General features: G+C 39.8%; 1 protein-coding gene across 3 annotated transcripts in view; it reads right to left on the bottom strand.

Moving 5' to 3' along the window:
• EBF2 (EBF transcription factor 2) overlaps positions 1–14,755 on the bottom strand; it is a 186,097-nt gene that overhangs the window by 18,284 nt on the left and 153,058 nt on the right. For all 3 annotated transcript variants that reach the window (XM_040626486.1, XM_040626487.1, XM_040626488.1), the window contains exon 11: positions 60–148. In XM_040626486.1, the coding sequence (XP_040482420.1) occupies positions 60–148 (89 nt within the window). The remainder of the gene's footprint in view (positions 1–59; positions 149–14,755) is intronic.

The raw sequence follows: 14,755 nt of genomic DNA, 5'->3' as shown, positions 1-14,755 counted from the left end.
AATTTGCTGAAATCCCATGATAAGGTTTTCATCTGTCAATTTCCAAAGTGTTTTTTTACCTTAGCTAATCTCTCTGGGTCTCCAGGATGCCTTGGGATGACCTTCTGCAGTCTCTGAAAGCCATAGTCTATGGTGGGTTCATTTAATGCTGAAAAATAAAAGTCCTCTTTCTGAGTATGTTTCATGGCCATAAACAAAGCCTCTAAAGTCTTCCACTGGCAATAGAAAGGTTCTGGTATTATTTGAGAACTGATACATAACGGACAGAATTAGTTAAAGATAAAGTTGACATTGGTTAATTCACATTTATAAGTTTGGAATTCATAGTAGTTTAATGTCTCTGCACTAGAATGATATTTCAAAATGTCAGGATGATTACACTTATTTTATTATTTCTGCCCTAAGTGCACACAACTTACCGTTCTCTGCCACTCTCAAATAATCAGAAATACTACACAATCAACCATATCCCAGTTTTTTATGAAAACAATAAACTACCTTTACATGCTTTTCCTTCTTCCCCCTTCTCTTTCCCAAGTATACCTTTATCATCTATTCATTCTCCTAATTATCACTTTTTCTTATCTCTCAAATATTTACATTCATACATATACAAACCGTCTGTGAGTTTGTTCTCATAAAGCCCTGTTCTTACGCATAATACACTTACAGAATTTGCAATTACAGTTTGCTACATGGACATTCATTTGATGTCATGCTCCACCATATGCTGAAAGTGTCATAGAATCAGGATGCATACTTGCTTTGTTTTGCCGCTGTGTTCTCATTGTGGAAGACAGTGCCTGGCACATAGTAGGCGCTTAGCGTCAGCAATCATAAAATGAGGGAGGGAGGGAGTAGCATTTCTATCATGCTAAAGAGTTTTTGGAGTTGAGTCCTTCTCCTTTCTCCTTCCTCTCTTCTTTGACTTCTTAAAAGTCTGTTGTTTAATTTTTATAGTTTTGAAATTAATGCATGATCAAAGAAAAGAAAAAAGACCCAAAGAATAAAATAATCACCACCTGCACTCCCATTAGGCAGCAGTAAACACAGGAGGGTGTACTTCCTTTTTAATCCTCCTTTTTGCACATATGTTTTGTGAATATTTGTTGCTGTCATTCTAAATATCAAAGCAACACCTTTTGTTTAGAAGAATTATAAAACAATTTAAATGTGGAAGTAAAAATACAATTATCCATAACCTCACCATTTCAAAGATGATCTGGGTTAACATTTTTGCTTATATCTTTCCACATTTAAACACACACACATACTTAAAATTATTCAGAGACATCCTAGTCACACTGTTACATAACCTACTTTTTATCAATTTAACAATATATCAAACTTTTCCCCAGGTTATTAATTATTCTTTTATAACATTATTTAAAATTCCTGCATATTTTTCCATGACATGGTCTATAATTTATTTAAATGGCTTATTAATGTTTGGCGTTTAACGTGATCCTTAATTTCTCATTATTATAAAAATCAGAGCAAAAATTATCCACTGTGTATAGCTTTAATGATTTCAGTTGGAAAATTCCAAGAATCAGAATTACTGGACCAAAAACTATGATTTATATTTAAGGACCAACACACATCCCATCCAACACTTCTCAGAAGAACGTGCAAATTCATACTCTCTCCAGTTACAAAATTCAAATTCATACTCTCTCCATGTTACAATATCATATTCCAATTTGTCCTTAGGTATTGTATGTAGAAAGACCATCCCAATTCCATGAAAAGTACACATGCACACACACACATACACACACACACAAAATACATGTGTATATTTGCATAAACATGTACAAACATATATGAATTCTTCTCCTTTAGGTTTTTTTTTTTCTCCTTTAGGTTTACCAGTAAAATGTGTCCTGCTTATCATCTAGGTAATACGTTTTTTATTTTCCTTTTTTGTTTTTTGCTATGTATTTCACTTTTTATCATTTTTCTTGTAAATATGATTACTCCCTCATCACATTTTCTAAGAGTTTTACTAGTGCCTAGAAACGCTTTTGGTTTTTATATGTCTGTGCAGGCAGCGTGTGAGGGGTGTGGGTGGTGGTATATGGCAGAGTCATTAAGAGAATCAGCTTTACAGTCAAATGGATCTTGGGTTGGAATTCCAGCTTCACTATTAATTTCTGTAAGTTTATGTTTAAAATCCATCTCATGGGTTTGCTGTCAAAATTAAATGAAACCATTTATATAATGCCCCCAACACCATTCTTGGCACAAAAAAAGTTTTTAACCAATGGTAGCTATCTGTTATTTTGTAACCAAACCCCTGGCAGATGTCATTAGTTATTTCTGCTCATTCTTAGGATCATATGTTCACAGCATCTACATATTTTGTCTGTATATTAATTCTATTTAGTTCTTTAATCCCATTCTTGTGTTCGCTAAAATGTCCCAAACTGTCTAAAAATGAGGATGATGGTGGATATCCTTGCTTGTTTTTCTCTGAATGGGAATGATGCTAACATTTCACCATCAAATTAGTTATCATGCTTCAATAAGGGGTTTTGCCAGGACTTGTTAGAATTTTAGGAAATTCCAGTCATGAATTTTCTCATTTGACCAATTCATATTATATTTTATAATAGATTTCCCAATATTTCACAATTAAACTTTTAGTCATGGATGTGATATATAATTTGCTTAGTATATTTCTGAATACAATTTGTTACTATTTTCTTAAGATTCCTGATGTGAGGATTAAATCAATTAAGTTACTGAAAATAGTGCCTAGCACCTACTGAGCACTCAACAATATTGGTTATATTACTGTTGCCAGGGGGGTTATATGTCCATATTAATAACTGGGATTGTGTGCATGGTATGGGCCAGCTTCTGGTTGATTTTTATTTTATACCAGCTTTGAAAAATAAATTGAGAAGCTTTCTGTATTTTATCCTATGTTCTGTAAGACTTACACAGCATGGATATTATCTCTTAACTAAAAGTTTGAAAGAACCCTGTGAAATTTCTCTTGTCAAAGCCACCAATAACATTCTAGCCAAGCCAAGAGGAACTTTTCCATTCTTTTTTTATTTTTAAGATTTATTTGTTTGAGAGAGATTGGGGAGTGGGGAAGAGCGGAGGGAGAGGGAGACAGAGAATCCCAAGTAGACTCCCCACTAAGCATGGAGCCTGACTTGGGGCTCGATCCCATAACCCTGAGATCATGACCTGAGCCAAAACCAAGAGTCAGTCGCTTATCTGACAGAGCCACCCAGGCACCCCAGAATTTTTCCATTCCTATCATAAACACAAGTTATGACGCTGAAAATACTCTCCTACTGGAAATTCTTCTACCCATCACCTTTCCTAAATGTGCACTGCCCTGTTTCACTCCCACCTCCCCAGCCACATCATCTCAGCCCACTTTGAGGACTGCTCTTCCTCCATCTTGTAAACACTGTTGCTTCTCATGCCTGTTGCCAAGCCAGTCTTCTGTTTGGCTATACATTCTTCCTCATCAACCTCACCCATGCCCCTATGATTTCCATGTCAAGCTACTTGCTGACTATCGCAAATTTTTATCTCCAGTCCAGATAGCTTGCACGAGATTCTGCCTTATTTGTCCAAGTATTGGCTGGAAATTTCCACAGGGATGGCCCATAGACTCCTTGCACCCAAGATACCCCAAGCTCACCCGACTTTGAGTGAATAGCCATCATCCATCAGATTGCCAACCAGAAACCTTAGATTCGTTCCTTAAATCTCAATGTCATTTCTATTTTTCTAGAAAACTCATGCATTTCATCAATATTTTAAATATTTTAACACAGATTCTACACAGTGTATTTAAAATTTCTAATCTATTTATGATTCTCCCCCTCCAAGCCCTGCTTTGTTGCAACTTTCTGAATAGTCATATTTTTAATTTTGTCTTCCTTTTGTTCCAAAGAGAATATCCTAAAATTTTGAGATGCCTGGGTATTAGTTAATTATTTATTCTAGTTTGTTGCATTGGATTCAAAAAGGTGTCCTGCAGAATATCTGTCTTTTGGAATTTAAGTTTTTTGTGAATTAATACATACGAGTTTTGTCTGTGTTCCATGGGTAATGCTTTAAATGCATTATTTAATGTATCTTTTTGACCCTATTATTTAACATATTGTATATGTAATTGCTACTCTAAATTTATCCTTCCACATTCTCCTTGTATTTCTGATAGTTTTTTAATGAATATATTTTTCTCTAGTATTGAGAAAGATACACATCCTATTTTAATTTAAGACAGTATTTTTAGATTTCTCTAAAAATATTTCTTTCTAATTATTTGAGTCTGGTAAGCCCTTCCACATATAAGGAATTTTGGTCACCTTTCATTTTCATACCTCACATTTTCCTTTTTTACATTTTGGTTGATCATTTGTCATCTTCAGGTAATACTACTATCTTTAGATTTTCTATGATCTGTATTTTTTAGGCTAATTTTCATATTTACATTAAGCTTTGGCATTACATTAACAATAATCGAGATACTCTAACTGCTTTCTCTGCTGACCAGGAGTCCTGCGATACCATAATTTTCTCTTCTTATGTTCTTCACTGGTTCAATCCTCCACAGTCAGGTTACATCGGTAAGAATAAGAGTTGAATCCTGTCCATGCCCTTGGAAGAAGGGAATATTTTTCTGTCTTCCTCACATGTAAATGGCAACTTCGCTGGGTACAGCATTGTTAGGTATACCCTTCTCCATTCAAGATAAAGTTTCTGCCTGTTGCTTGCTCTTACCCTGCGAGGTGGGGACAGAGGAGGCCTAGAGTGGAACGACGAGTCCAGCTTTCACACATCTTCTAACACAACGCTGTCTGCTCACACCAGCACAACAGCATAGAATTTCTGGCATATTGATGACACCAGCCTAGCTTCAAACATGAATACTATATTTCTCTTATTTTTTTTCTTGAAAAATCCTCTGATATATTCTGGGGCTGAGGGCAGATTAAACACTTGGACTCAAATTACAATTTTACCCAGAAACACATGTAGGAATAGCTGTGTGTATAATTGGAATCATTCTGTAAACTTTTTTTTTCCCACTTAGCATTATAATGTCAGCAGTTTCTGAAGCCTTTTTCCTTAATAACAGTATTTTTAGTGGCTATAATATTCAATAATGAAATTGTTATTGCCACCATTAGAATTTACCAAAGGCTTGCTATATTACAGGCACTATGCTAAGCCTTTTACATACGTTAGCTCATTTAATCCTCATTACAATCCCATGATTTGGGTTTTATCTCCATTTTCAATGCAGTTCCAGGCAGTAAAGGTGGAATTTGTACCTTGGCTTCTCTAACTCCTAGGCCTGTGCTTTAACCTTTCCTGCTGTTCCAAGCCCTATGCAGATATGCCAATAGCTGCCTGGTGTAAAGGCTACCCTCTGCACCGAGCTATTGGGCTAGAGCTGGTGAGGAGCAGAGAAGAGTGTTGAAAAGTGGCCGTGCCACCTACTCCTTCCACCTACCCCCTGCAGCCGCCCTTCCACCCCTCCCCATGCTTCCTCTCAAGCTTCTAGTAAAGGGCTGCAGATCTGGAAAGTGCAGCCCTGCCAGGTTGCCTGACTTCTCAATCACTGAGTGCGGGAGAAGGCCCCATTTGGTATCAGCAAACATAAACAGCTGCCCGGCGCTGCAGGGTGAACAGACCTAGTGACAAAATGCTCTAAATCAATCATTGCCTCGTCTTTTTTCAAATACACATCATTTCGTTACCTAGGGTACTGACTTCCTTACATGGAGAAAATGGAAATGATAGATATGGGTATGCTCACAATGTGTTGGCTATAAAGTAAGGGACTATCCTCTGAGGTAGAAAATCTAGCCCCTCAAAGGCCCCCATTGTCTCCACTAGTGTCCTTGTCCTTTCTTCCCATTTGCACAACTACTCCCACAGGCAAGCGCTCAGTCCCTCTTGCTAGAGCTCCAGGGGTCCCCCCACGACCACCACTAATCTCATTATCCCTTGTCCTTCCTGCAGCTTACAGATGAATTCTCTAAAGCCAGGCTGTAATCAGCACACAGAGGTGGGATGTAGATGGTACTTTCTCTTGCACAGAATTGATCCCACATTTGTACCCACTGTTCTTCCCATTAGATAGGAAACCCCCGGGACACGAGGGTAACGTCTGGCTTATCTTGACTGCCCTCCCCTTCTCACTCCCCACACAAATCAGAAATAGCTGACTATCTTGACCATACTGGGTTAGCAGCTCACGTTTTAAATGGAGTAAGTAGATTAGGCGTACTCATCTATTTCTGATGTTGAGTGTTTTTTGGCAGGCCCCTGTCAGACTTCATAGCACAGATGGTGGGATGGGCTGTGTATCCCAGATCAGAAGACAATGGTAAAAACACGCTGTCATCTATACGGACAGGAAAAAAATCACATGCATGTGCACACACAATTTCACTTAATCAAGTGCACTTTTGACGTACAAATCATAAAGTCGAAACTGTTTAGTCAACACCAAACCATAAGAAGGAAAGTTGATCAATTCCTCCAGTTTTCAGCCTTCAAAACATCAAGATGATATTGGACAACTTTGATTTTGGTTCCAAACTGACGTCCCAACTGGCCAGTTGCTTTCACATCCTATAGATTCAGACTCATGTTGAATCCCAGCTCCTCCACCCCCCCCACCACCTCCCTGGGTGTTCTCTGACATTTCAGGCCTGGTGTGAGCCAAGCAAACCTCAATTAGCTAATGAGGTGCCCAAGACCAGCACCAAGACTGCCTCTAAGGGCCAACCAGATCATTAACCGCCATCATCAGTGTGAATTTACAACCTCTCCTACCACATGGAGTGTGGGGGGTGCTGTGAAATGCTGCCAAGCCCTCGGCTGACAGGGACACAGAGAAGTGCTAGCAAGGCAAAAACAGAGTAAATTAAAAATATGCTTCGATCTATAGGCTCTATTTATCTATGTCTTTCTTTAGTAACATAACATTAAGGTAAAAGGTCATATCCCCACTGAAATATAATTTATATTTACCTTTTATTAAATAATTATGGCATGGCATGAAGTTAAATATTACAGAAGCTAATCAAGGGGGAATTCAATAGAGAAAACTCAGACATGAGAATTTCGTCTTTGCTATACATAGAATGTCTTAATCCTCCACTGGGAGTCATTCGGGTTTGCTTAAGGAGTTTAATAATACACATTTCAACTGCCACAGAATCTAAATCCCATTTGGATCAGCCTTGGAAAAACTTTCATCAATACCTTGAGATTTCATAATATTTCTCCTGAGAGCCTGGATCTTATGTGTCATTTCTCATTTTGATTGCGGGTATAATATATGAGGTTACTTACATATCTTGGGCCCAGCAAATAGATATAAACTTTAAGCAATGTGTAAAGGTTTTATTTTATAAGTAAATAGTATTTAACTAAAAATATCTACTGGGAACCACTCATTAAAAAAAAAAAGCTGGCTGATGTTCAGTATTAATTTTCCCAAGGGGTTGGTGAGATGTATAAATTCTATATGGTTTTTTCTTTCCTTAAGAGGAGGCACAGAGACCAGATAATGCTGACCCTAGATTATGCCTCTGCTTCTGTTTCCCAAAAATATAGGAGACACTGGCTAACATGGAAAGGGGACTCTTTGTTAGAGTTCTGGTCAACCCTGAACAAAGACAGCATTGACATTGCAGGCAGGAGTTCATTTATGCCCTGACCAACAGGAACACTTATCACAAAATGACAGCATCAAAGGCTGATCAAATTCCTTTGCAGAAATTTGAGAAGAGACAAAGAAGATGATGGGGTGAAGGAAGACCTAAGTGATCAGTTGGGATGTCACTCTGGGATGCTGGGCTGGGTTTCAGCTTTCGTCTCCTGTAAGTCTCCAATTGGAGGCTAGGATCATCATGGAGTGTATGGATGGCCATCAAGAGGCCAAGAAAATTCTAAAAGTCGGAGCCTAGCTGTATGTTTGCACATATGTTCATTCATCTGCAGCAAAGGATCTTCACTTTTATCAGATATGCATAGATCCCGTGGTCCCCTGAGGGGTCTAGCCCACAGAAGTAGAGGATCTCTCCAGTCCTAACTTGAAATCTCATCCCTCTCCAATAATAAAGAAAACAATGGAAAAGAATTCTGCCTAAGAAACCTAAAATCTATGTAAGTGACTGTCAGACAAACACGAGATCAGAAGATGGACTCTGTTAAGCAAGCAAAGGAGAAACCATGCACCAGGAATACCTCTCCGTGAGGCTCTGGTCAAAGACAGTTACTCTGTTGGCACGACAGGAAGGTGTAGAGCAATCTAGCATGGGTAAGAATTCAGATATACAGACTCAAGCTCTTGCCTTCATTTACCTCTGGGACTTCTTCATTCTGCTCTCCCCCCAGTATCCATGTCTTCAAAGAGCCTTGAGCCTACATATTGATTCCCGTGAGGTCTGCCATCTTTGTGCTTTGTTTTGAGTTCCTCTGTCTCTCCCACCTCTTCTCCCCAATTTCATTGTCCAATCACTTACTTTCTGCCCTACTGCTCATGCGTCCAACATGCAGAGCCTATGTTCAATTAGCATTTTAATGCTCCCAAGTTAAATTTTTTCGCAGCATCTGATAGTCAATGGAGATAAAACTGGTCTGGCCTGGGATCTGCTTTATATCCCACCTCTGGGATCCCATCACCTCCAAGGCCCGGTGGACTTCGGTTTATCTCTCTGCAGAGAGAAATGGTTGGGCTAAATGGCTTCTAAGATGACTTGTGAGCTCTTGCATTATATAATTCTAAGGTGATTACCTATTTTGCACAGTGAATTTCTTCTTTGAGAAGTGGAGATGGGTGGGGTTGCAGCCATAGGCTGTTGAATTATGTTGTCATTAACCTTTGCTACATTGAAATCTTCTCCTACATCCATTTGTTTCAATGTAGCAAAAGTTCAGTGTCACCAATTAAAAAAAAAAGGACAAAGATAATATAGGAACACATTATTAAGAGGTGGCACCTGCCTTTGTGGATACAGGAACAAGAACATGAGGTGAGAACCAGCAGTGCACAAGTGAAAGATTAGACTGAAGCCTTTGATATTTAATTTAAAATGAAATATTAATTTAATATTTAATTATGCTTTGGTTTTAAGAAAAACTGCAGGAGGAAGACAGATTGTTTGAAGAAGGGAGTAATATACATGGTTAAGGAGACAACTGTAAAAATTAAAGATAAATTTCAAGGGTAAATCTAAATGCCACAATGGAGCAGTTATGAATATGCTCATGCTCTCTGTAATGTGTATTTAGAATATTATAGCCGAGAGCACCAGGCCATTAAGGGGCTGGGATGTCTCCGGTGAAACAACAGCCCCCTATTCTGGGGCTTCCAACGGAGACATCATTCTTCAGACTCAGCCGGAGGATGGATCCAGATTTCACAAGAGGTGAGGGTAGAAGCAACCTCAGTAAAACTAGAGGCTACCAGGAGGGCTATTGAGTCAACCTGTTTCCACTGTGAACAGGGAACAATCGTACTCGGGCCAGTTTTTGATGTTTGAATTGGGTATTTTTAACTCAAAATCAGATTCATTTTTTAAATGGGATTTTTTTTTTAATCAGGGTAATGCTATAAGGAAAAAAAAAAGAAATGTGAAGTGGCTGAGCTATTAACATTTGCAATCCTGTGTGCACATCTGTGCAGAGCAGCTTTATGAAAAGAGGACCCCACACCCCACACAGAGCATCGGGGAAGAGACTGTTCAGGGTATGATCGGGTGGTTTATGGAAAAATCTAGGCCTCCCATTTCTCCTCCCAACTGCTGCCTGTTTCTGGCCATTTTCTTATGAATACTCTCTCCCAAATAGTGAATGGGGTGTGTAATCAAATGTATTTGCTTGTGCTAGAATAAAAGATAAGAAGTGCCCTGGGGGAGGAGGTTAGTTGACATGAATTCTTTGGTTTCTCAGTGCCTCCACTAGTTCTCTTTTGCCAGCTTCTAAGTTCAACCATGCACCTTGACAAGCAGCTCTGCTGTGTGCACCTGGGCTCACCTGGGCCAAGTCAGTGTCTCCTGCTCCTTTCATCCCCCATTAAAAACCCATCTCCCTTCACTCCACCTGCAGAGCCATGTTCTCAGGCTGCCTTGGCCTTCTCTGTCACCTACAAAATCTGATTTCTAATCTAGACCCAGATATCAAGGGCATGGTATGGTAGGTCTTTCAAGAAGAATCTACCTCTTACAGAAGGAATGACATGCAAAAAAAAAGTCCACTCTTGATCCAACGGCGATGCAGGTGAAGCCACCCAGAACTCATCCCAAAAGCTGTGTGTCCCTTTGCCAAATGCTGACAGTAGTGAATTGGACTTATATTTTTGTATTTCTATGCTGAATGCACTTGCATATCTCTATCATTTCATTTTCCCAGTAAGAAATACTTTACTGTTTGTGCACTTAGAAAACTGAGGTGCAGGACGGTTAAGTGATTTGCAGGAATGTTGGGGCTCCAATTCAATCTTGGTCATTGTCTTCCATCCTGGTGATAAGTTCTCTCTTAATAACAGAGTGGAGTTGGTACTCCTTTGTCTTCCACACCTTCAGTTATTCACGGACTGGAGGTTTCTATGACTTCCAGGGAATTCGAGGCACTTCATAGGTTCTCACCCTATCACATCATGCCATAATAGAAACATCCCACTTTGCAATCTGGAGCACAGACAAGGCATCCTCTGAGCCCCACTCCATGCTCACTGGCCAGCCCTGTATCCTGTGCATTTCCTCAAAGAAACAGCCAGAGAGCCAAGGCCACTGTCATTTGCAGGTAAAACTACTGGGTGAAGCCGAACAGATGGCCTTCGTGTAATTTCTTCTGTAAAGCTACACAGGATTGGTAAGTGGCACAGATCAGTGGTTAAGAGAGCAGCTTTGGAAGTAGACCGCTAGGACTGCACCCAACTTGGTGACCTCAGGCAACAGGATTCTTTTATTTATTTTTTTTTTAAGATTTTATTTATTCATTCGACAGAGATAGAGACAGCCAGCGAGAGAGGGAACACAAGCAGGGGGAGTGGGAGAGGAAGAAGCAGGCTCATAGCGGAAGAGCCTGATGTGGGGCTCGATCCCATCATGCCGGGATCACGCCCTGAGCCGAAGGCAGACGCTTAACCGCTGTGCCACCCAGGCACCCCCAGGCAGCAGGATTCTTATCTCTGAAGTTGAGAGACAAGGGAACCATCACAGTGAGAAAAGGCAGTGATGGTGTGAGCTCATGAGACACAGTCTGGCTCTACCTCCTCAAATGATGACAGATAGGACTACTGGATGAGTATCATCATTTGTTTTTCTTACTGGTTCTACCTGATGATAGAACTTACAGGAGATTTCTTAACCAACAATCAAATGTTTAGACCAGATTCTGCAAAGAGCTATAGGAATAACAGGGAAAACCTGTGCTCATCTGCCCCTCCCCCCCCATACGTTCAGTGACCTGCCATGGGCCGCATGCATCACGGCTTTACACTGGTTTCTGGGGCGGGGGTGGGGGTGTGAGTGTGCAGATTTTATCATTATACACAATGGCCATTCCAGCCCCAAATGCATGCTTCAGACATTCTCTTCCTGCATCCTCAAAACAGCCAAGAAAGACCTGCACAAGCAATAGCCATGATCCTACTGGGTGCCCCTACCAGGATTACTTTTCCGCCCTGACAGTTCTCTGTGGAAGTCTGTGAGGAAAGTAAAGGACCCTCTCCTGTCAGAGCCCAAGCCCACCTACCCCCGTAGGTCTCCAAGCAGACCTTTCCCGAGGAGCTATACTCTCACGTGGATCTCTCAATGCTTCAGTAGCAAGCTGCACTTTAGCAAACCATGGTTGGAGGAAAATAGACCTGCAAAGTCACATGTGTGAAGAAAATGTGTTGTTTTTCAGAGCCCTGATGTTGTTTATGCTGTACTTGGCAGCAACAACCATGGGGACTGATTACTGCATTTTGGCTCATTATACCAGGTAAGTTACATCTAATAGCCGTGGGTTTATTATGGTACTGTATCCTTGGATACAGGAACCATCAACAGTTGGACCTGGGAGCCTCCTTTCCCACCTCCTGCTTTTTGAGTCTCCTTCTAGAAAGTTCCACCTAAGAGTAAATATTATTGTGTTCACAGTGCAATGACTCAGTCTCATAACAATTGCCCCACATGTAGAGTACTTTACCAACCAGAAAGTCTCACAACAGCCTGATGAGCAGGACTCAGGTTTCTCAAACTCATTTCTTTGTTTAAAATACAGATTCTCAGACCCTCCCAAAAGAATATGATTTGGTATGTCTGGAATGGAGCCAAGCATGATTCTCATACTCAGCCAAATTAGGGAAACACCTATGGGTAATAGTATAATTAGTACCAGAGCTTTAGAGATGAAGAAAATGAGGCTCAGGGAGGTTAGGTGACTTATCAAAAGGACAAACAAGTCATTGATGCCCCCACTGGCGTCTGAAAGCTTGTTTTCTGGCTGAGTCCAGTGCATCCTCCTCTTGGATGCCACTCCCCCCTCCCCCACTCATGCTCACTCTGTCCCCACTAAAGCTCTCGAGGCTTCTCAAGGTTTTCTTTTCCTCTGGAATCAAGATGATATTTTCCACCTGACCGCTGGAGCAGAGTATTTTGTCTAGGCCTATAGTGGTTCCTGAGACAATCTCCTGCGTGTTGAACCTGTTCTGAGGCTCAGAATGTGTGGCTCAGGAGGAGGCTTGGACCCCCGAGAGCTCTCTGCCCGTCAGCCCCCCAGAGAGAAGGCCAGGATTCTCCAGGCTCACAGAAGGTAGGCCTTGGCTCTGAGGCAGAGAACCCCACCTCCAGTCACCTTGGGAAGCTACTGCCTTTCCAGCTATTGGACTAAGATTCCCAATGGGTTGTAAAGTGGCTTTCCATGCTGGTGGCTGCTCCTTGAGTGGGCAAGACAAGATCATCAATCCATTTTCTGTAGCACCTGAGCCCCTCCATGAATAACATTAGCCACTTGTCTCTACCAACCTGAGTCGCATTTGGCTCGGTAACCTCAGGTGGAAGTTTCTAGAGAAAGTGACTAGCCTCCTGTGCCATCATGGACAGCGTTTGTATTTTTATTTTCTTCTCTGTTTGTGAAAGAATGTACAACTCACCCCCACCCTCCTCACCCTTAACTGCCTCCCACGGTCCTTTTTTCTCCAAAGCAGTCTTCTGGAAGAAGCTTCACTGCTTCCCTGGCTGGAAATACTCTTCCTGTACCTAAAGAATCAAGTATACCAATGTATGCTGTTTCAGTATTTCAATATGTGGGACATTAATGTTTTACACCACATTTTCTTTCATTATTAATTAAAAATTATTTAATTTTTTCAGAAAATAATAATTATAAATAAGCAAAATTTAAACTAATAATAATAATCCCAACACCTAGAAACCACCATTGGTAATGCCTTCATATGCAGGTTTCTATATCTTACTTGGGTTTTTTTATACAACTATTCTTTTTTCATATATATTTCTGTGTGTGTACATATATACACACCCACACCCACACAAATAGGACCATACTGCGCATATAGTTTTTAAGCTTTTTTTAAAACCTATATCACAAACATCTTTCGTGCAACTAAATATCCATTCACAACACCACTTTTAATGTCTAAAAAGTGTTTCAGTATAAGGACGGTTCACTGTTTATTTAATGAGTCCCCTAATGGACACTAAGGATGTTTTCAATTTTCCACAACTATAAACAGTGCTCCAATGAACAGCCTTCAGGCAAACTCAGTTATTTCCTAAGTATACATTCCAAAAAGTAGAATTGTTGGGTCAAAGGGTATATACATTTTGAAAGCTAGTACCATCGAGATACTCTCCTACAACCTTCTACCCTCCTACAGGAGTATGTTAGAAAGTCCCCGCTTTCTACTAATTTTGCCAACTTGGGGACTTTCATTTGCTAAAAAAGAAAATCCTTGCCAACTTGATGGGGGGGGGGAATGTTATCCCATAGTTGCCTTAATTTACATGTATTTGATTATTAATGTGATTGAGATTTTTAAAAATGTTTACTGCTAAATTGTATTTCTTCCTGAATTAACTCCTGATATTCCTTGCTAGCTTTTTTTTTTCCTTTTTTTTTAATTTTAATGATTTTTTATTATATTATGTTAGTCACCGTACAGTACATCCCCGGTTCCTTGCTAGCTTTTAATTTACATATCTTTCTTTTTCTCCTTAATTTGTGAGATAACTAACATTCATCTCTTTATCCACAATGCAAACTTAGTTGTTGACAAATATAGGCATAAAATAAGCTTTTGCTGAATAAATAAAGGAATCTCTTTCCACGTAAGATAATATGACACATGTAGTGAATAAGTTCTGTTTGTCCTTTACCTTTTGATTTAATGACCATCACCTCACACATGTGAAATTTTCTTTTTATGTAATCATAGATTTATGCTTGACAGTTTCCTTGGGGTCAAGGTTAGCAAGGCTCCAGATTATAATAACAATATTTTGAAATATGTACATTTTTAATTAAAAATATTTAATTCAAATGTTTTAGTTTATAATATGAAATTAGCTATCAAACCTTTTTTTTTTTTTGGATACTTAACTAGTTGGCCTAATACCATTTGTTAAACATTCCATCTTTTCCACATTGACTTGAGGTGGCTCCTCACCGCTACACATGTTTAGGTATTTATACTATTCATGTGTACAAAACCTGTTTATTATTAAACGCTCTCTTCTGTTGCATA

The sequence above is a fragment of the Ursus maritimus genome, unplaced genomic scaffold (assembly GCF_017311325.1).
Source record: "Ursus maritimus isolate PB19 unplaced genomic scaffold, ASM1731132v1 scaffold_11, whole genome shotgun sequence".
Lineage (NCBI taxonomy): Eukaryota > Metazoa > Chordata > Mammalia > Carnivora > Ursidae > Ursus > Ursus maritimus.
This window is presented reverse-complemented; position numbering and strand designations above follow the sequence as displayed.